The sequence below is a fragment of the Lontra canadensis genome, unplaced genomic scaffold (assembly GCF_010015895.1).
Source record: "Lontra canadensis isolate GAN:19392208 unplaced genomic scaffold, GSC_riverotter_1.0 scaffold5, whole genome shotgun sequence".
Classification (NCBI taxonomy): domain Eukaryota; kingdom Metazoa; phylum Chordata; class Mammalia; order Carnivora; family Mustelidae; genus Lontra; species Lontra canadensis.
Genome location: NW_022630999.1, coordinates 10122273 through 10144876, shown reverse-complemented (window position 1 = coordinate 10144876; position 22604 = coordinate 10122273). Strand labels below are relative to the sequence as shown.

Below are 22604 nucleotides of genomic sequence, written 5' to 3'. Positions count from 1 at the left end.
ATGACATCACTCCTCATGTTCCTTTGGCCAGGTGTTAGCGGATGCACACAGCATGGTTTCGTGGTTCTGCCTCCGCTTCTTGTGCACCTTCCAGACTCTGGAGGATTAAGTCTCAGGCAAGAACATCCTTCCAGGAGACTTTTCCTGTTTGGATACCAGGAACATTTACTCCATACCAGGCTTTGGGGATGGGAGGAAGGGAAGAGAACCCTTTGAGGGTTCTTGGCCAGTAGGAAACTACTGAAGTGAAGTACAATTGTGTGAGCCAACATCTTTATTGGCCTCAGACTCTTTTTTTTTTTTTTTAATTTTTATTTTAATTTAAAGATTTTATTTATTTATTTGACAGACAGAGATCACAAGTAGGCAGAGAGGCAGGCAGAGAGAGGAGGAAGCAGGCTCCCTGATGAGCAGAGAGCCTGACGCGGGGCTCAATCCCAGCACCCTGGATCATGACCTGAGCCAAAGGCAGAGGCTTTAACCCACTGAGCCACGCAGGCTCCCCCTGGCCTCAGACTCCTGAGGGGATTTTCCCTCAGGTTTTCTCTGATGAAAATCTGGGATAATTTTTCCTCTAAATTCCCTCAGGGTGTAGTAAGAGGTTCCCTTTTGCTAGTTGAGATGAAAACATATATTTTAGAGAATTTCTGTGCTATGGTTATATTCTTAAAATGTTTGAAAATTCTGCATTAGAATTATGAATTTTATTTATATAAATGGTTAGGAAAGATGAGGCTATGATCTTCAGAATGGAGATGGTTTATACTGTAGTTCAGATACAGCTATGATTGAATTTCAGCTTTCCCGTTGACAAGTGTGTGACTTTGAGCAAATCTCTTAATTTTCCTAAGCTTTGCATTCCTTACTTGTAAGAACAATATCAGGTTTCAAAAATTTTATGAGGAACAGTGAGTTGATGTAAGAGCACCTTGCAAAGAGTAAAGTACTCTGTGTATGCTAATCTCTCCCATTGTTCCTTTATATTTATGCATATATATAAAATATGTTTACTGACATTTATGTGTGCAAAAATATGTAGATATATTTGTTTCTATTTACTTGTCCAAACAAGCAATAAAAATATTTTGCTCAAAGCACTAATTATAGAAAATCACACTTAAAATCTTGAAATACCTGATTTAGAGCCTTTCTATAAGTACTAGTGAACACTTAATCTAAAAAATTGAGCTAGCAGACCCACCAAATTAAAAAATAACTTATTGATGTGTCTAATTTTTATTTCATCTTATTTATTTTTTCAGGAGAGAACAATTGAGGGGGGGAGGGGAAAACAGTGAGGGGAGGAGAGAGAATCTCAAGCAGGGCAGAGCCCCATGTGGGGCTCAGTCTCACAACCCTGAGATCATGATCCAAGCCAAAATCAAGAGTAGGATGCATAACCGACTTTTAAAACAATGCAACCATCGTTAAAAGAAATATGAGAAAAAATATCTATGATCTCAAGCATCATTAAATTTTAATTTATAAATCTACTTAATGCTGATTTTATATTTTATCATTATTGAAGCAGGGAAACATACACTTAGAATTTGAGGGATTAATTGACCAAGGAACAAGTCTAGAACTTAAAATGACCAAACATCACTCTTTTTATAGCAACAGTAGTCTTCTTATGCAGTAATTTTATATTTTATTGCTGAAAACTATTTGAACTTTTCTATAAGGCAGAAGGATTGATGTCAGAGCTATAAATGTTTGTGAGCAGATCAAAACAGTACAAATAAAAAACATAAATACCTTTCTTCAACTGAAAAATATATGTAATTATATATTATTTTTTAAGGTGCTATTTCTAGAAATCATGGCATTTATATGTTTTGGAGATAATGTTATCAAGAATACAAATATCTATTTCAAGAATTCAAGAGCTTCTATCATGTGAATTGAAGGGAAATAATTCATTACTTACCAAAACATTTAAAATATAGTGCTAATGTTATCGAAAAAGGTTGACGAGTTAGGAAATCAAAGCACAGTGTTGGTAGGCTCTCTTTCTTCCTGCTTACAGTGACATTAATGTTAGCTTTCAAAGCATATCTATACTGGGTGGGGGGAGACTACATCATATATATTTTTTAAGAAATATTCTTCCTTGCTATATGCATTTTAACTTTACACACAACATAGCTGTCGGTCATTTCCCTGAGTCTCCTTAGGAATTGCATGCACTGTGTTTCTACTGAACAGTTCAAATTAGGATGGCCTCAGTGACTTGATCTCCACTTGTCTTCCTACTGACATTATTATTTACTATGATCTGTAGCAAAAAGTCACAAATAATGTTTAATTCAACTAAGATAAAGACCTCCTCAAAGATGTTTCTTAAATGTTTCTGTTTGTAATCAATCCAATAATTCTAGAGGATATACTTCAAAGAACAAAAATGCTCAAATGAATCGTTAAAAACAATTGTAGTTCTTTTCCATCACTAATCATTAGAAAACTTGCTCCTAGTATCTATCCATTGTTACCATACTTCAGCCCTGTGAAACTGATGAAGAACAGCAGTTTATTATCTTGACTCCATTCTCTTATATACAGATAAAATAAAATCATGGCATGTTCTAGTCACCTTACACTTTGGAATTGGTGACCTGTTACGCTCCACTTCTTGTGACTTCAGGAAGATTATGTTCAGCTATATTCCTTGTCTTGAGAACTTCTTAATCTATCTTTCTATCTGATTGGCATTGTTGTAACCGATGTAAGGGGTAAGTTCATTCAGTGGTTGAAGAAATAAATTGTAACTGATTAAAATTTGATATTTTAGTTGTTGACGCATATATTTCTGAGTCAAGTTCTGTATTTCCAATTTTGCTAAGATTTTGCCTACTTAACATATTCATACTTGCATTTGATTTCAAATGATAAAGCAGATTCATTCCAGTATTCAATAATAGAATACTTTGGCCTTCTAAATTAACAAAATTTTATTTCATATAAAAGATGATGGACCAGGGGGGCACCTGGGTGGCTCAGTGGGTTAAAGCCTCTGCCTTCGGCTCAGGTCATGATCCCAGGGTCCTGGGATCGAGCCCCGCATCGGGCTCTCTGCTCAGCGGGGAGACTGCTTCCTCCTCTCTCTCTGCCTGCCTCTCTGCCTACTTGTGATCTCTGTCTGTCAAATAAATAAATTAAAAAAAAAAAAAAGATGATGGACCAGGGAAACTTTTGTTCCTGTGGCAGAATATACTAAGTGGCTTGGTTTGAGTTTGAATGTCCTAAGTCAGGAGGTCTAGAATAAACATTTCTTTTCTTTCTTTGCCACAGTCCTTCACCCTGATCCAAATTAAGTAACAACATAAACAGTGTGTCAAACAAATGCATAGAAAATAGGTTAAACTTGGAATATAAACATAATTTTTTTTTCCTATATGGAAGTTCCCAAATGGAATAATTAAGTTTACTTATATATAGTCCCGTTAATTGGGCTCAATATGCTTTCCTCAAAACATAATTTCAAAGATACCTCAGTGAAGTGAAGAATTAAATATGGGAGATTTCAAAGATACCTCAGTGAAGTGAAGAATTAAATATGGGAGCACTTCAATTAATAAAAAAAATTAATCAGGGACACCTGGGTGGCTCAGTCAGTTAAGTCGGCCTTTGGCTCAGGTCATGATCTCAGGGTCCTGGGATCGAGTACCGCATTGGGCTCCTTGCTCAGCAGGGAGTCTGCTTCTCCCTCTTCCTCTACCTGCCATTCTCCCTGCTTATGCTCTTTCTTTCTCTCTCTCTGTCAAATAAATAAATAAAATCTTTAAAAAACCTTTTTTTCAAATAATCTGTAAGGAACAGTTTGTTGGCAAATCATTGCCTAAAATGAAATCAAGAGAAACCCTAATTAAATCAGAGTTAACAGGTAACTTATTTGTTTACTTTCAATAGGATTCAAGTTAAATGTAAGCTGGCAGTATTTGGTTTGTATGGTAAATCACTTGGAGTATATAGTCTCCTATTGGTGTTGTTATTATTGATGTAGACTAAAATAAAATGAGCCATTTTTTTAAAAGATGAAAGGAGAACAGCAACACAATAATACTAATAATAATAAAATGATGTCCTGGGAATGAAAACATTCTTGGATCTTCACCAGACCCTACCAGATCTAGTTTTTCCTTTTTTAGGTCTCCTCTTTGCCTCTTGTTCCTTTCCTACTTTAAAGAAGGGCTGCATGTGAGAGTTGGACTGACCAGTTAGTTTTGCAATCTTAATATTTTGCCTGAAATTATAAGTATAATAGGTTTATAAAATCAAGAGCACTGTCACATAGTAGCTAATAGTATCGTTTCTAGAGCAAGGCTGGGTTCAAAACAATGAATCCTCTACCTACAAACTTGTAACCTTGGGCAAGTCACTATGTTCTCTGTTTCCTTGTTACCATTCATTGATCAAGTGGTGAGAAGCATGATATGATGGTAAGATTGATTAATTTAATGTAATAAGCGTTTTGAACAGTTTAGAGCCATACATGTTGTTCCCATCATAATGTTTTTCAAGAATAACCTTGAAAAGTTTTGAACAGTTTTGAACAGTTTAGAGCCATACATGTTGTTTTGAACAGTTTTGAACAGTTTAGAGCCATACATGTTGTTCCCATCATAATGTTTTTCAAGAATAACCTTGAAAATTGTATTTTATATTCCAAGTTTAACTTATTTTCTAAACATTTGTTTGACACACTGTTTATGTTGTTACTTAACTCACGTGTGTATTTTTTAACTGCAGTCAACCTACCTTTCTGGGTTGAGCTGCTACGGTTGGGGTTGTAATGGTGGGTGGGGCGGGTGGGGAGGGTTGGAGGGATTAAAGAAGAAGGAGATAACGGTGTAAGATATCATTCCTCCTCTTGGGATTCTCTCCTCAGCAGCCTCTGAATCATATGGTTGCTGCCTAAATACTGATGTTCCATCATGAGGGCCTCATTGGCCCTCATACACGCAATGTGCATAGACACAATTCAGTGTGTAAAAAGAATGATTCTGGTCTTGTAGGAATAACAGAAAAGATCCCTACACCTCATCAGTCTCTTCTGTAAAGAAAAGCCTGAATTGTATGAATCTTTCTAAATTTTCCATAACCCCCTGAATTATTCTACTTTCCTTTTTCTTTTACCATTTCATAAAAATCTAATATGCTACATTCAATAGACCTTATCTTCTCAAAATTATTTATTGTTGTTCTTATTTCATACTTTATGCTTTTGTGCTCCTTCAATTTTCATTTCACCTCCCTTAAATTTACAATAGCTTTTAAACTGACTTCTTTATCTAGTCATTGTTAAATCCATCCTCCATACCAGGATTTCTCAACCTCATCAAGGCTGGTACTTTCCGTCAGATAATTCTTTGCTCTGGAGAAGCTTCTCGGTGAATTGGAGGCATTTAGCAGCTTCACTCGTCTCTACCCATTAGATGATAATAGCAATTCCTCCAGGGGCACCTGCATGGCTCAGTCGGTTAAGTGTTGGACTCTTGGTTTCAGCTCAGGTCATGATCTCAGGGTCGTGAGATGGAGCCCCACGTAGGGCTCCATGCTCAGCGTGGAGTGTGCTTGGCATTCTCTCTCTCCCTCTCGCTCTGCCCCTCCCCTGCTCACACATGCTCGCTCTCTCAAAGAATAAATAAATAAATATTTTTTTAAAATTGCACTTCTTCCTGTTATAAAAACCAAAAATATGACAATGTTCCCTGGATGACAGGATCATCCTCAGTTGAGAACCTCTACTCAACAATTCTTCCTGATCACTCATCTTGAAGCACAGTTCAGGTTTTATCATTTCCTGCTGAAAAATTTTTCTGAGGCTTCCCATACTAGACTGAAAAATCTTCTGACCCCTCCGTTGCTGGCCATCACTCTGTTTACTAGTGTATTCCAGTTTTGTATCTTCTGTCCTCACCCATAGTTTCCCCCTGGGTACCATACATACACAGCATCATATATACACATTTTTATTTTAAACCATGGTCTTCCTCAAATTTCTTCACATAGTAACTCAGTCGGAATCTCTGCTGGAATTAAGAAGGGTCTTTGCTTTATATGCATATAGATTCTTAAAAAAAAAAAAAAAGATTCTAAAGTCACTGTAATTTGAGATGATACCAGTATAGAAATAGTCAAAAAGATTTGTGTAACAAAATATTGAGTTCAGAAACAAACACCCAACATGTAGAGACAATCTATAACAAAGAAAGCATTTTTATGTCACTGGGGACCAGATAGTTTATTGAAAGTTGCATGCAGTCTCAATAAACAATTCTTTCAGAATGAATCAAAATGTGAACTTTGTTCCACCTGCCCCCGCCCCCCAAAAAATCTCTTGGGTAAAAGAAGTAAATATAAATAAATATAAAAAATAACATAATCTCCAAAATATTTACATATGAATCATCTCGGATTTAGGGAGATCATTTTAACTCATACAGAAAATTCAGCAGCTCACAGGGAAATTACAGATTTATTTTCCTACATAAAATAGTCAAAATGTTGGAGCACTTGGGTGGCTGAGTTGGTTGACTGTCCAACTCTCAGTTTGGCTTGGTCATTATCTCAGGGTCCTGGGATCACCCCACGGTGGGCTTCATGCTTGGTGGGGTGGTTTGCTTGAGGATTTTCTCTCTCTCTCTCCCCTTCCCCTAACTCATGTACATTCTCTCTCTCTCTCTTTCTCTCTCTCTAAATTAAATAAATCTTTTAAAAAAGAATTAAAATGTGTGGTAAATTATATCATTAAAAAATAGCAAAGAGTAAATTAGGAATAGATATTTAGAGCAAATAAAGAATTGACATCCCGGGGCACCTGGGTGGCTCAGTGGGTTAGGCCTCTGCCTTCGGCTGAGGTCATGATCTCAGGGTCCTGGGATCGAGCTCCACATCGGGCTCCCTGCTGGGCCGGGGAGCCTGCTTCCCCCCTCTCTCTGCCTGCCTCTCTGCCTACTTATGATCTCTCTCTCTGTGTCAGATAAATAAATAAAATCTTAAAAAAAAAAAAGAATTGATATCCAGTCTTCAGTTATGTATTATAACTTAATAACAAAAAAATAAGAATTTCACCAGAAATGAGAAAGTCCAATTGGTAAATAAGTATATGAAAGCATTCTCAAATTCCCTAGTCAGAGAAATGTAAATAAAAGTACAGTGGGTTACTATTTCTCACTCGAATAGGTGATAAAGTATTTTTACTTGTTTTTTGAGAAGTTACAGACTTTGAAACAGTCTGGCAATATATATATATATATATATATATATATATATATATTTAAGATTTTTATTTATTTATTTGACAAACAGAGAGATCACAAGTAGGCAGAGAGGCAGGCAGAGAGAGAGAGGGGAAAGCAGGGTCCCTGCTGAGCATAGAGCCCGATGCAGGGCTCGATCCCAGGACGCTGAGATCATGACCTGAGCCTAAGGCAGAGGCTTAACCTACTGAGCCACCCAGGTGCCGCCTGGCAATATATTTTATAATCAAATTGAAAACTTTACTCTTTGACCCAACAAACATATTCCTGAGAATGTATTTGATTGAAATAAAGGTTATATGTACAAAGTTGTTTATTACAGAATAGTCTGTAGTAACAGAAATTAGAAAACAATAGACAAATGGGAGAGATAACTATGATATCATCATCAATGGGTTATTACATAGTTATATGGACACAGGATTATTTGGAGGAATTTTCCTGTGATAAAAGCTGTATGCAGAGAGGTATATATGATATGATCCATTTTTGTAGAAAGAAAGGCCAAGATCTGTGTGTGTGTTTTGTATGTGCCTAAGGAGATAAATGAAAATGAACATGAACACACATTTTTACACAAAATTGTTTGGCTGTTATCTGACTGCATTCCTTTGGGAAATAGAAACTTTCTTTTCCAGCTCCACATACCGCTTCCCCTCAAAAACAGAGGAATAAACAATGCAAACAAAATTAAAGTAGGGTCTACACTGGGCACCCCATTGGATTTTTTAATTATTCCCATTATATCTAAGTCCATCAAGTTGCCTTAGCAACATGACTGCCTGACTGTCACCATATAAGGAAGGGAATCTTATACTAGATTTAGCAGCAGAGTCAAAATTTATTTATTCACCCCTTTTTTCAACAACAGTGTTTTCACCTAAAAATAGTTAGTGTCTCCACTGAATCATGCAGTTTAGAGTCTAACATGATCAATGAGACATGGCCCCAGCCCTAACTATAAGTAGGTGCCAGGCACATAAGAAGATCATCATGTCCCAGACAAAGTCACGATGACAGGGGAATTAGAGTGCTGAGGGAGCCCAGAAGAGATTGAAAGCCAGTCAGAAACAAGCCACGCTTATTTTCTTTCGATTCATTCTTGGACTAGATCTTAGGAATTGAAGCCTCTGTTTATTTTGCAGTGTTGTTTGCAATGAGTGAACTCATTTTTATTATAGCAGTATATTACTGAGTTGAATTTCAGCAATTTTAATAGGTCATTTTAAATAACATATACAGTCCAGATTTTTATAGAACACATTCCTTTGTGTTGTATTTGTTCATCAAATACTCCATTCCTTGTTCCTGGAACATCTGGAATTCAGGAAACTTTGGGTTTGTTCACGAAAATAGTTACATATTTTCGTGTATGAAAAAAAGTGTAGGGAAGGATTTTGTTTATTCATCAAAATGAAAACTTGTACATGGGTCCATTATACTATCTGCATAGTATAGTATAATAGAAGATACACATAATTTTATTTTCTTAAAACTGAATCTCATTTTTCTACTTGCGTGTGTGTGTGTGTGTGTGTGTGTGTGTGTATATATACATACTTTGTGTGTGTGTGTGTATTGTACACACACACACACACATACATGTATAGATCGATGGATGGGTGGATAGATAGATAGGGCAACATTACCTCATTTTATAAATAACAGTGAATTTCAGTTTAAGAAAATTAACTCTTCCAACCAAATGGGGCTGGTTATTTTTTGTTCACAGCCACATGCGATTCTAAAGTTTATGAGGTTGGGCTTTTAAACTTTATCTTGTCCTCTCTTTAAATCTATACATTGGATTTTGGAAAACCCTGTTAAAACATGAACACAAAGGTTTATGTGTAGTCAATGTATTTTTAAATAACTTACACTCTTCTGATAATTTAAGAGTTCATTTGACAAAAGCAGGGATGTGGGTATGGGGTATGACCTTGTAGTTGCTCGGGCACGCACTTCCAGGAGCATCCTGTGCTTTGTTACAAAGCTCGGCTGTTGCTATCTAGAATTTTATCTGTGAAGTTACGTTTTGTAAGTGAAGTCCCTGGGACAGTGGGGCATGAATGTGAGCAGCGCTGGGATAGTGGGGTGTGAACTTCAGCAGCACTGCAGGGGGGAAACTCAGCACTCACAGGTTCAGTCCTGTAGGCACAGTAGGCAACACAGAAGCCACGTACTGGGCCTGACAGCATGGTGTGTGCATAGGCATGCCTCAGCAGGCTGAAATGCTGAGTCCCCCATGTGGCTGAGCCAGAACTGGGCCAAGACACCAGTGGCAAACCCCAAAGCAACAACAGCAACAGCAGCAACTGTGGGAGGTAGGAGTGACCCCCCCCCCCCACCTCCCCAAGCAGGGACAGGAATCTTGGTGAGAGAGCAGCTGACTCTCAGTCCCAGGATCCTGTCCCTGCAGTATCTACACAGATATTAAATCTTTTGTCTCAACTCCAAGATAATACTTGGGGAACTCAGATGGTAAATTTTGTCAATAAATTATTACAAAATAGGGAGGACACAGGGGTATTGCAATAAAGCCTGTCAGGGTGTTATTAGAATACTTCACAGTTTACCATGTCTAGTCTTGAAAACTCCTGCAACATTGCAAAGCAAATATCCACCAGCCTACAAATACAGATTAAAGATCATCACATTTGATGGACAATCACACTGTTTTCATATGAAACTTTAAATGAACCAATTATTAACAAAGAAGACAATTCTTAATTAAATTTTCCTTGTAATTGAAAATAAAGAAATAAAATACATAAATAGGCATTTTGGATTATATGCAAATTATGAAAATACTTTTGGTTTCTTGCTCAATCTTAGCAAGTTACAGGAAATGTCAGAGGAAATCTTCAAATGTCAGTGCATACATTTACATTCAACATTAAATTCAGTATACAGTGTAAAGGATCTTTGTTGTGAGGGAATTGTTTTGTATCTTCACTGTGGTGATGAATACACAAACTTATACATGTGATAAATTTGTATAAAACTAAGTCCACACACAAACGAGTCCTGGTAAATTGATAAAATATGAATGAGATCAGTGGATTGTACCCATGTCAATTTCCTGGTTCTAACATGGTAGTTACTTTCAGGATGTTACCATTTGGTATAAATGATGCATGGGTTCTCTATTATTTCTTATAATCTGCATGTTAATCTACAATTATTTTAAAATAAAAAGCTTAATTAAAAATCACATTCAAGGGCACCTGGATGACTTAGTGGGTTAAAGCCTCTGCCTTCAGCTCAGGTCATGATCTCAGGGTCCTGGAATCGAGCCCCACACTGGGCTCTCGGCTCCACAGGAGCCTGTTCCCCCCTCCACCCTGCCTGCCTCTCTGACTGCTTGTGATCTCTGTCAAATAAATAAATAAAATCTTTTAATAAATAAATAAATAAATAAATATCACATTCATACATGAAACTAACTTGTATGAACACTTAAATCTTTATTGAAAAATTGTTCCATTAGACTCAAGCTCCAAATGTACTAAAATTTGTTTAAGTCAGAAATTTATCTCAATATTGTCGCAATGCGTACTCTTAATAGTATGCATTGCGACAATATTGAGATAAATATAGTTAAATATAGTAATATTTATTAAGTAATATATATTGAGATAAATATAGATAAATATAGTAACCAGTAATAGTTGCAACTATCAGAAATTATTTGTCATCTTGCATTAGCCAAAACAAATGATGTCACTTACAATTTTATCATTGAAAATGAAATTGCTAATTGTATCAATTTTCAAGACCTAAGGAATGAATTTGCAGAAAATTAAGCCAGAAAAATTATATGATCAATCAGTATATCACAATAATATAGTATTTCTCTTTATTGTATTACCCGTAATTGATACAGAAATGTTATTTTTTGAAATTTATAAATTTATGTTGTTACTCATCTACAATTCCTATTATAAGTAATAGAATATTTTTAAAGGGAAAAATTTATATATTATCTTTTACAGCACTTATCCCCACCTACATTTTGAACTAAAGGGCCCCAAACTTTCATTTTGCACCGGGTCTTATAAATTATGTAAGTCTTGGGCCAGGAGGTTTGATACAGATTGATCCAGAAAATCCTTTAAATTTTACCAAAGGGTAGATAAGTTATATTGAATAGCTTATTTTTGTAGAATTGAGCTTCAAATAAATTTTTGGAAGGACTCAGAAATTGCATCCAATAACTAATCTCAGAAGTCAACATCTTTTTGTCCAGAGGGTTTGCCAAGATATTATTTTGCTTATTTTATTGTATTCTGTTATTTTATAAAAACCCAACAAGATTCATCCATCATCAGTCTTGACATTTGAATTTTCATTTACATTACTCTGAGAGAGGACTTCAAGGAAGTCTTTCCATTTATCAGATGTACATTTCCAAAGTGTGTTTATTTTTCCTTTAAGAAATACAGAATTAAGGACTATGCAGATATATCAGTTTGGGTTTTTTAAAATCTAAACATCATAGTTTTGATAAAAATTCTGATACTTAGGTCCATCGGCTTCACATTTACCTGTAACATTTCTTAGCTTGCAAATACACTGCTAGAAAATGATTGGATTTCCTAGAAGCTTTGGAATGAGCCCGTCAGCAGTCATTCTTTTTTTATATGACAGTCACACCATTGTCCCAAACGATATTTTAGGGTTTTTGTTGTTGTTGTTTTAAGATTTTATTTATTTATTTGACAGAGATCACAAGTAGGCAGAGAGGCAGGCAGAGAGAGAGGAGGAAGCAGGCTCCCCGCTGAGCAGAGAGCCCAATGCAGGGCTCCATCCCAGGACCCTGGGATCATGACCTGAGCCAAAGGCAGAGGCTTTAACCCACTGAGCCACCCAGGCGCCCCCGAAATTTTAGTTTTAAAAACAACAAACGTAAAACTGATATTTGGGATGCATATATTAACAGTAAATTATTTCTGTTTTCTAGTGGTAGGCAAGCTTTGAAGAACATCAAGTCATTTGAGTAACAATGAAGGAGAATTACCTGTGTAAATGTTCCTTTACAAGGATGTTTCTCCATACTCATTCTCTAATGTTTTTGTGTACAGGTCACACCCACTTTTTATTCCGCTATCATGATGGCTCAGCCTGCTTTCTTTATTCTCTTCTGTTCCAGAATGACTCATGGGGAAAGCAGTATTCTTATGCACTCTTCAAAGCCATGAGTCACATGCTGTGCATTGGGTATGGAGCCCAGGCCCCAGTCAGCATGTCGGATCTCTGGATTACCATGCTGAGCATGATCGTTGGGGCCACCTGCTACGCCATGTTTGTCGGCCATGCCACAGCTTTAATCCAGTCTTTGGATTCCTCCAGGCGGCAGTATCAAGAGAAGGTAATTTGTTTTATCACTAGTATCTTCAACCAGTTCGTTTGTAAATCAAGTTAATATTGTTCAGGTGACTAAATTCTTACTGTATCAAAAATATAATGAAATAAAATGTACAAAGCAGGAAAACAATCTGTTTTGATATTTTGTAGTTTCCCCAAGATGCTTGTGGTAGCTGTCATTTGTTTCCAATTTCTTTCTTGAGTAGCACTTTTTAAAAAAAATCTGAATTCACATCCACAGAAAAAATAGTTACATGTTTGAGAAGGCATGAAGCTGATTTAAAGTATTACCATCCATCATGTTCTATCATATTTCAACAGTTAAAGTAATATGCAGCCTTCTCTAGTATATGTTAGAAAAATATGTTAGCGATTAAATGTAACTAAGCAGCCATTGTGCATGTCCCTCTGTGTTTCTCTGCATTATAATCATAATTTATATTATAACCCATATGCTTTGCTGAACATATGTTGCTCTTCTATGTAGATAAGTCACCACACCCTCTAGTCTTAAAAATGCATATTAACAGCTGCTATCATGCATTCTTAAGCACAATGTGTACATTAAAATAATTGCTGCTCTAAACTTTTCTCAAAAGAGAGAGGAAAAGTAAATATATGCAATAATATATTCATTGGATTCTTTTTCATATGCTGAATTATTTTGTCTGGGTCTGAACCTTGGATAATCTGACAGTACATGTATATTTAACCAAAGATCATTAACTTTCAGACAGATAAATAAGAATATTTCATAACTGAAGGAAGGATTTATAATGTAGAAGTTCGGTTTAACATGATGGAGTATATAGTGTATACTGCACCAAAGAGCATGTCTGGAAGTAATGATTAAAATAGTTCTAGAATACTTCTCCTAGTGAGTGATAACAGGCTAGACTCATAACTACTTACAAAATAGCCGAAGATTGTTTCAGTTGTTTTATTTACAGAAGTTTTCAACCCTATAATCACACAATAGGAGAAAAGGATCCCAGAGTCTTTATTTCCCTTGAATGTAATTACACTGCAACCAACTAGTGGAATGAGCAAGTTGGTATTTTATTACTGAAGTAATGAAAAGATGAACCACCAAAATTGCTTCAAGGTACATTTTAAAATAAAGCCTTCAATTACATTGGAAAGAACAAAGCACATAGTAAGGGAGAAGAGACTTTATAGAATGGTGACTTTGACTAAAAATTATATACTCAAAGGAATTTGGGCAAACTTTATGGGGATTTAAGACAAGACTACAACAAGGTATATGTTTCTATTATACTGTTTGTTCTCTTCCAGTTGACATTGCTTTTTTATAAAAATGCTCTTTACCCATCTCCTTTTTGTCTGCATCATTGGTACCTATTTGTCTTAAAAACAAACAAATCTTCAATTTCCAGTATTGCGTTTATTACCATTGTATTGCATAATAAGTGAATTCACTATTTTTATGTTTTTAGACCTGCTTTATAAGCCAAGTAAAACTTAGAAACCCAATGCCTATGCAATCATAGGCATTTATAAGCAAAGATATGATGCCTGCAATATTTCAGGTTATCAAGTTCTTGATATTACAAAGAGCTTAACAGAGGGCAAGCATACTGAGGTAATCTTTTACTTTCTGGAGCAATCTAATCAGAATGAGCTGATTATGAGTATATATATGGATTTTCTTATTCTGGATGTTTCATATAAATGCAGTTATACAATATATGACCTTTTAAGTGTTTTCAAGCTTCATCCAAATTGTATCATGTGTCAGTGCGTAATTACTTATTTTGGCTCATTAATATCCCATTGTATGGATATATCAGCATTTTGTTTATCTTTTCTTCAGTTGATGGACATTTGAGTTGTTTCCTCCTTTGACTGTCATGAATAGAGCTGCTGTTAACATTTGAGTACAAGTATAATTTGAGTATCTGTTTTCATTTCGTTAAGGTGTATACCCAGGAGTGGAAACGCTGGGTTATATAATAATTCCATGTTTAACTTTTTGAGGAACTCCTTTTTTTGTAGCTAATATTTATCTTTGGGTGTATTGGAACCATCTGCCATGGATGACTCTAAAATTAATATTGATATTGTTTTCATTGCCATATACCCACTAATAACATATTTTTGATGGAAAAGTGAGCACCAGTACATTTTATAGTAGCTATTCAGAATCCACTGGTGTTCAGCCCACATAATCAGACCCAGAATTCACACCTAGATATAACAATCTATTGTCTTTTCATTTGCCATACTACTGGGCTTCAGTGAAACTTTCGATCAAATCTAGTCTACTGCAAGTCACCTGGTCCATTGTGTATGTCTGGAATCTTAGAGTTATTTAATTCTACCTTCTTAGGGAACATCTGTTCATTTGGGTTCTCCCAACCGGAAGTTGTCCTATCATCCTAAGCAGCAATCCTGTGATTATGAGATCCTTACCTACACAATTTACCAATGTTACTAATCGGACAGTAGGGTATCATCATCATCATTATTTTCTCTCTTGACCAAAAAAATTGCAATGATTTTCACAGATTTCGCAGATTTCGCAGATTAAATTAATTTCGCAGATTAAACTCTGACTTGAATCACAATGTATGTTCCTGATTTCATGGGTCATCATGTTTCATGTTCAATGACAATTCAGACAGCAATGTTTTCCCCTTCTGTCAGTTATGGAGACTTCCTAGTTTAAAACCGGTGGCATTTAAAATGTGCCTCTCCTGATGCTTTGCTCTGTGTTACTAGCTAGCTTCATACTTTCTATGACTGGTAGACCGAGCAAGCTGAACTTCAGTAATAACCAAAAGTAATTAAATCATATTTTTTGTTTTCAATTGTCATTTTAAGTTTATTTAGTGAATGTCATCTTTTCTGAACAAAAAAAATCCCTCCCCCAGAACTTTTTGAGGCTAGAAGCCAGAAATGAGGAAGGTAGACATAGTCCATAGGCTCTCTTTTCTCCTGCCAGAAGACTTGAGGAGCTGCTGTTTGCCTTCAGAGAGAAGACACAGTGGGGAGGAAAAGGAAGGGATAAGGCAGTTTTAACACCTGCTACATGTGTTAAGCTAGTGTCCTTTGGTGGGAATGGCAGATGATTAAAGCTGATGTTTCCTTTATGAGATCCTTTGGACTCTTCAGGTAACACCCACTGAGTCTCTCTCCTACTCTTCCTAGATGAGGTCCTGCAAATTGAGGAGTTATTTACAAGTTCTTTCTGCTCTGGGCTTTTTGCTCTGCCAGGCGATACTCTTGGACAGGACCCAAGATACAGTGCTGGCCCCGCTGTATGACTCAGATGTGGTCCACAGAAAAGCATCCCTGCATCCCTCCTTTAACCTATCCCTCAGTACGCAGCCGCCTCCACACCAAAGCGATGGGGCGCCTGTGTCTAGCCTTCTCCAGTTCCTTGGCAGGAGTTAGACCCTGTCCACAAGTTATTTATGTGTTCTCATATGTGAAACAAAACCCAGATCCATGTGTCCTAACTCCGTGACCTTAGTTCAGAGATCCCCAAGTGGTTTTCTTGAAGCTGTACTCCCAGGTCATGTGTTAGAAGGTTTAGGGAGCTGGGAAAGGGACTCATAGCACAACGTTACACTCTGAAGAAATCCACTCACTAATCCCATCAGGAAAATTCTCCCTCTACCTTGTGCACCCCTGTAGAACTTTGATACCTCCAGGAGTCTGGATCCTTGGATCACCATTTACATTTGTAAACCAGTATTTAAGAGACAACTTTATACAGGCTGTTAGTAGTCAAGTTCTGGCAGAGTGAAAGTTATATACAGATTTTCAACTATGCTAGGGGGTCAGCACCCTTAACCCTCACTTTATTTCAGAGGTCAATGGTATAAATAATCGTTCCCTGGCCAAATAAATTTGGAAATGTTGACTGAAAAAAATGCATCAAAGTGCTGTTTCTTTGGATAAATGCGTGCACCCTGAACATTTAACTTCTTGTGTTTGCCTTCCGTGCCAAACCCCCTTGAATTGTAATTGATTAGAGTGCACTTAGGAAAACATCTTTCTAGACAAACTCCCCAAAATGAATATTCCATTTTTTTAAACTGACCCTGGGTGGTTACACCATTTTCTAGATATGTCTGCAGTTCATCTCATCCTCAGGAGATGAAACTGCTTCTGATCATCCTGTGTCTTTATACTGCTGCAACTTAGTGCTTATGCTTGGGCAGCCCTGGGGAACCTACTGCTGTTTTTAGATTCTCTTTCCTGTCATACAATTACAGTAATAGCAGCTTTTAGGTGTGCAAGAATTTTAACACAATACACAGTATGAATTTAGAATAATAAATTTCCAACTTACCTTGGTACACTTGGTGTATGTGAAAGGTATTTTTTTAAAAGACATGTGTTCAGCATCATGATCAGACTATTACATTTAGCAATCAACAGCATGGGTCCAAAAAAAAAAAAAAATCTGCATTAAAACCCTTTGTTGAGATGCTTTACACTTTCCACAGAACAGAAACTAAAATAATCTGTTATACAGTTAGTCACAAACATAGCCCTTGAGTTTTTTGCCCATACACACGAGTATTGTTTAAAACATGTCTTCTTTGTAGCAGCTAGGTCGTGCCACCCCTGTGCTTAGCTGAGTTCACAAATGTCTTATAACCTATAGCTTCCCTCTCACTTCTCTGGCTCTCCTCTCCTGCTAAGCCTTGTTTCCTGGCAGTAATGAAAACCTTCTGCCACTGTCATAGTTACTTCTGCTCTGCTGCTGGAACCATCATAGCCACGTTGGTTTCCTGGTTTGCCAAAGTATTGGCCTCCACCACAAGGGCCAGAGTTTCTGCCTCCAAAAATTTCCTCCTTTCATGGGTCCAAAATTTGAAGATTAATTGTTGTTATTGCCAAAATCATTACAGCTTCAGTCACCTCCAAAGTTGCTGCCATCATTACAAAATCCATTATAGGCATTCCCACTGCCATCATATCTGCCACCACCTCAACAGCCACCAAAGCCACCTTGCCCACTGAAGTTTCCCCCACAGCCAAAGCTGTCATTCCATCCAAACCTCCATGACCACCACCAAAGTTTCCAGAACCACTTCGATCTCTTGGTTGGATGAGGCCCTAGCCATCTCCTACTTTCTCTTGCATAAGGCTTTCCTTACCTCACAGCTGTGGCCATTCACAGTGTGGCATTTTTGAATGACAATCTTGTCTACAGAGTTGTGGTCATCAAATGTTACAAAAGTAAAGCCACTTTTTGTGCTACTGTCAGTCATGATTTCAATCACTTCAATTTTCCCATACTGTTCAAAATAATCTCTTAGATGGTGTTCCTCAGTGTCTTCTTTAATGCCACCAACAGAAATCTTCACAGTTAAGTGGGCACCAGGTCTTTGAGAATCTTCTCTTGAGACAACCCTCTTGGTTCCACACTCTTCCATCCACCTTGTGTGGCCTTGCGTTCATGGCTGCAGACACCTCCTCTGCAGGGGCATATGTGACAGACCCAAAGCCTCTGGAGCGCTCGGTGTTTGGATCTCTCATTACCACTCAGTCTGTAACCATTCCCCATTGTTCAAAACGGCTCCTCAGGTATTGTGCTAAGCAAAATAAGTCGATCAGAGAAAAAGAATTATCGTAGGATAATTTGATACATGGAATTTGAGAAACAAGGCAGAGGATCATAGGGGAAGAGAGGAAAAGATGAAACCAGGAAGGGAGACAAACCATAAGAGACTCTGAATCTCAGAAAACAAACTGAGGGTTGCTGGAGTGGAAGGGTTGGGAGGGATGGGTTGGCTGGGTGATGGACATTGGGGAGGGTATGTGCTATGGCGAGTGCTGTGAATTGTGTAAGACTGAGGATCCACAGACCTGTACCCCTGAAGCAAATAATACATTATATGTTAATTTAAAAAATAAGTAAAAATTTTAAAAATAAATAAATAAAATAAAATGGTTCCTCAGACTCTCAGTAGTTGTTTTCAAGCTCAAACCCTCCGACAAAGAGCTTCCAAAACTGTTCAGTCTCTTTGGGGGCCTCTGACTTAGACATGACAGCGGTGGGAAGAGAGACTTCAATGAAGCTTACTTGGCAGCATCCGTGGACAGAAAGCCATGAAGGATTTTTAATGTATAGTTTGAATATGACCAAAGAATAACTCTAATTATATGAGGAAATTATCAGATCGAAATACCTTTATATACTGAATAGCTACCTGAATCCAGGAAGCAAAGTGTATAAATCCAAGACAAGTGCAGGAATGATTTTTTTTTTTTAATAGACTGTGCTTGCTGATGGTAGAGCACAAGGCAGTGAGCCAGTGCTACTCCAGGCTTCAAATATTATGTTCTATAAAATTTTTAAAATGTCATATTCTCAATTTAGTAATGATAAGAAATTTAAAAGCTAAATTATCCAAAAGAACAATGATAAAATTTTCTTCATCTCTGCAAGAGCTTCTATGATGCTCATTAAAGGCCCTTTGGAATAAGAAGGTATGGTTTAATATAAGTAATCTCTCAATCATAGAAGCGAGTTGTAAGTAATCCTGTATGAAACTACATCAAATTACATAATTTTGTGTAATTATACCTAAAACACAATATTCTAAATCTAGTCATTACCACTCTGGTTTTGTTTTTTTGTTTTGTTTTGTTTTTTTGGTTTTTTTTTTGTTTTAGTTAAATATTTTTTTCTTGGTTTTAGTTAAAAATCCATAGAACATTATTCTTTCCTTGTAAATGAAGAATTATAATCAGGACTATCATATTTCTTATTCCATAGAAATCTTTTTTTCTCTTTTTTTCTTTTTTAATCAGTTTAATCTTCCAAATTTGTATAAGCTCATGGTATGACCAGAGACAAAAAACTAAGCCCAAGACCTGCTCTCATTTTCAATCTACTGAAATATCATTTGCAATAAAGGATTTGATTTCACGTCAGTTAAAATAAAGTTATTATGGTTAATATAGACATTGTCTTGGTAATATGCCCTTCAAAAATAATTTGAGTAGAGGAAGAATGATGCCTAATCAACTTTTAAACTCTTATGGATCTCTCAACCAAACCTCATCTCCAGCCAAATAATTATTGTTCTCTCAAGAAATCAAATGAGTCTGACTTGCTACACCCTTAATCCTACCTCTTTGTATAATTTTACCCCTTTCACTGTTTACATAGGTTGTGCCCTTCCCTTTGGAGGGCTGTGAGATCTTCTCTGATCATCTCAATTATAGTAATCTATTTATTGTGTATATTTTATCCGTCCAGAAGAGGTTAAGCACCATAGTGGAAACACCTGTGTCTCAGCTACTGTGTCATTCAGCCCTGTACGTAGAAACCTCGGTATTATGATGCTGAGGATACAGTGGCAGTGAGGATCTAGAATGTTTATTGGTCCAGCCTTTATTCTAACATAAATAGAAATAACAGTTCATAATTTGAACTTTTCAGAATGCTGCCACATAAGTGTACATGAGCACATCTTTAAAAAAAATGTTATTTATTTACTTGTAGATAAACATAAAGATACTGCCTCACATGTTACAGCAAGTACTTGCTTATGTATTGTACATACTTATTTAGCTTAAACACTTGTAAAAACTTAATTTTCAATATGCTTTACCCTCTGGAATTCTGAGATTGATTTCTCTGTAAGTAAAAGCTATATCATGAAAATGCCTTTCATTAGGGCTGACAAAATTTCTTAGTTTCCAGGTTGATCAGTATTGTGTTCTCCTTTAGGATGTGATGGAACCCAACGTCCAAACAGATGGATGAGAGAGCTTATCACTGCTGTCATGTAATTCTGAGTCTTCAAAAAAAAAAGACTATGACCAGAACAAAGAGAAAAATTTTAGAGTTGTGACTGTGATAGTTCGTAGGTAATTCTATTATTTGGTTAAAAGAAAAGAAGAGCAATTATGTCCTGCTTTCTCGACCTATTTTCATTATCAAGAAATTTAGTTAGTTGAGCTGCTAATTTGATTTACTGATTTTGTAGGCTATGGTAGTATTGGCCTTCAGAAAAGCAAAGAGGCCTTGAAGTTAAAATGATCGTGACCTTGGAAAATCAAATTGACCCAGTGCTTAAATTAAAAATGGCTCAATGCCTTCATTTTGATTGGGAACATTTTTAGGGGGAAGATGTAGCTCTAAAATCCATGTGCATTCAGCAAATGTTTCACTTGCTTTTCTTCCTTATTCGTAAAGGCTTTCTTCCTTCCTTTACGAATGAGAATGCCATGAGCACAACTCCCACATGGTTCCTTAATTAGTCAGAAAGATTTCCAGTTCCTCTATACCATATACTTTTGCCTCCCAGGAGCTGAATTTAACGTACTCTTGTATGTTAAAGTGGTAGTTCTGCCAAATGTTTTCAGGCCAAGGAGATCCTACGACTGGGACTATCTTCGAGATTTTCTCCTAGGAAAACAGCAGTGCAGTAGCCCTTGGGTTAGCTTCATGTGGCCACTTGAGCTGCTAACAAATCAGGTTAGATGATGCTTCCCATTTTCAGCTGAGAAAAAATTTTCTTATGTTAACTAAGTATTGTAATAAAGATAGGGGCAGGTAGAAGGAGGGATTTGGAGGCTGTTAATTTAATGAAGGTGAAAAATAGAATTTTGCCACTTGTAAATCTCTCATACCACTGATTTCCAACCAACCTTTGTATTTTAATATATCACACTGAGAAATATGGTATTCCTTTTCACTCAGTGATACTTTCTGTACCAATATTCTATGTGAGAGGGTAAAATTTCCCCTATCTTTATTGTTAGTATTCATGGTTTCAGGACTATACAAAGTGGTAAAAATTGGTTCTCAGCAATACTTCATCTAATTCTTTGCAGTTTACATTTATCATTTATTGATCATGTGACAGCCTCTTATAATAGCTCTAAAGTAGAGTTGCATTTTCTACCATTTTTCTTTTCTGATTGATCTATTGACTTAATTTTTTAGGAATGTTCGTATTTTCATTTGAATGTACTCCCTGAATTTCTCTTTCAAGTGTTTTGCTGTATTATATTTGTTGCCCCTTATATATCATGAGACATAAATACACTATTAAGCACTTTCACGGGGCAGAAGCTTGGTCGCCAGGGACCCACTAATCTGACAAGAATGCACAGTGAATAAGAATTATTGAATGGAACTTGCATTTGCTTAGTCAGGTCATTGGGACCCATTTGAAAAAGGCTTTGAAGAATGCAGGGGAAATCAGCAGGGAGTGATAGTCACTATGAGATCAATGTCCCAGAGAAGACCCCTAATTTTGAGAAGACTCCTGGCAGACGGGAATAAAATGTGCAAACGCCCAGAGGTGGGTGTATGTGGGAATATTGGATTGTCTAATTTGAGTAAAGCAATAACTACCTTGCTGGGGAAACTGTGAAATAAGATTGGGTTATGGTCCACCTACAATAGTTTTGAATGTGGGAATGATGAGATTATACTTTGGGAAAAGGATATCCATTGCAAAATTTTAGCAATAGGATATAGTAGTTGAGGCTGTCTTATAGGAAAATAAATCACAGCAGTCCATGAGATATGGTGTACCCTTAACATAGATCGTAAAGTTCTAAGATCAAATAGATCACTTCAGAAATGCTTACTGATAGATTAACACAACATGTTAAACAAGACAGGAATTGTAAGTAGATAGGAACACTCTGGTTAATAAAACCACTGGAAATGACCTTCTTTTATAAGGAATCATGATCCAGATAGTCTGCAGAGATAGCTGTCATGTGAGTCAGATCTCAAATAATCCATTTTTTAATCCATTAAATGCATATTTACTAAATGCTTACTATGTGTCAGGTCTGGTACTAGACGCCAGGCCACAGTGTGGGCAAATAAAGATAGTACTTTCCCTCATCAAAACTCTTGTAGTATAGTGGGTGGGAGAGGAGGGACATGACACCCAGAAACAAGATCCGTAGAAAACAGTCAATTATTATAAAAATTGTAAAGTGCTGTAAGAGAAATGTAAA

The 22604-nt window shown here is 36.6% G+C and overlaps 1 protein-coding gene across 1 annotated transcript in view; it reads left to right on the top strand.

Moving 5' to 3' along the window:
- HCN1 (hyperpolarization activated cyclic nucleotide gated potassium channel 1) overlaps positions 1-22604 on the top strand; it is a 393328-nt gene that overhangs the window by 261583 nt on the left and 109141 nt on the right. The window contains exon 4 of the mRNA XM_032851441.1: positions 12415-12633. Coding sequence (XP_032707332.1) covers positions 12415-12633 — 219 coding nt within the window. The remainder of the gene's footprint in view (positions 1-12414; positions 12634-22604) is intronic.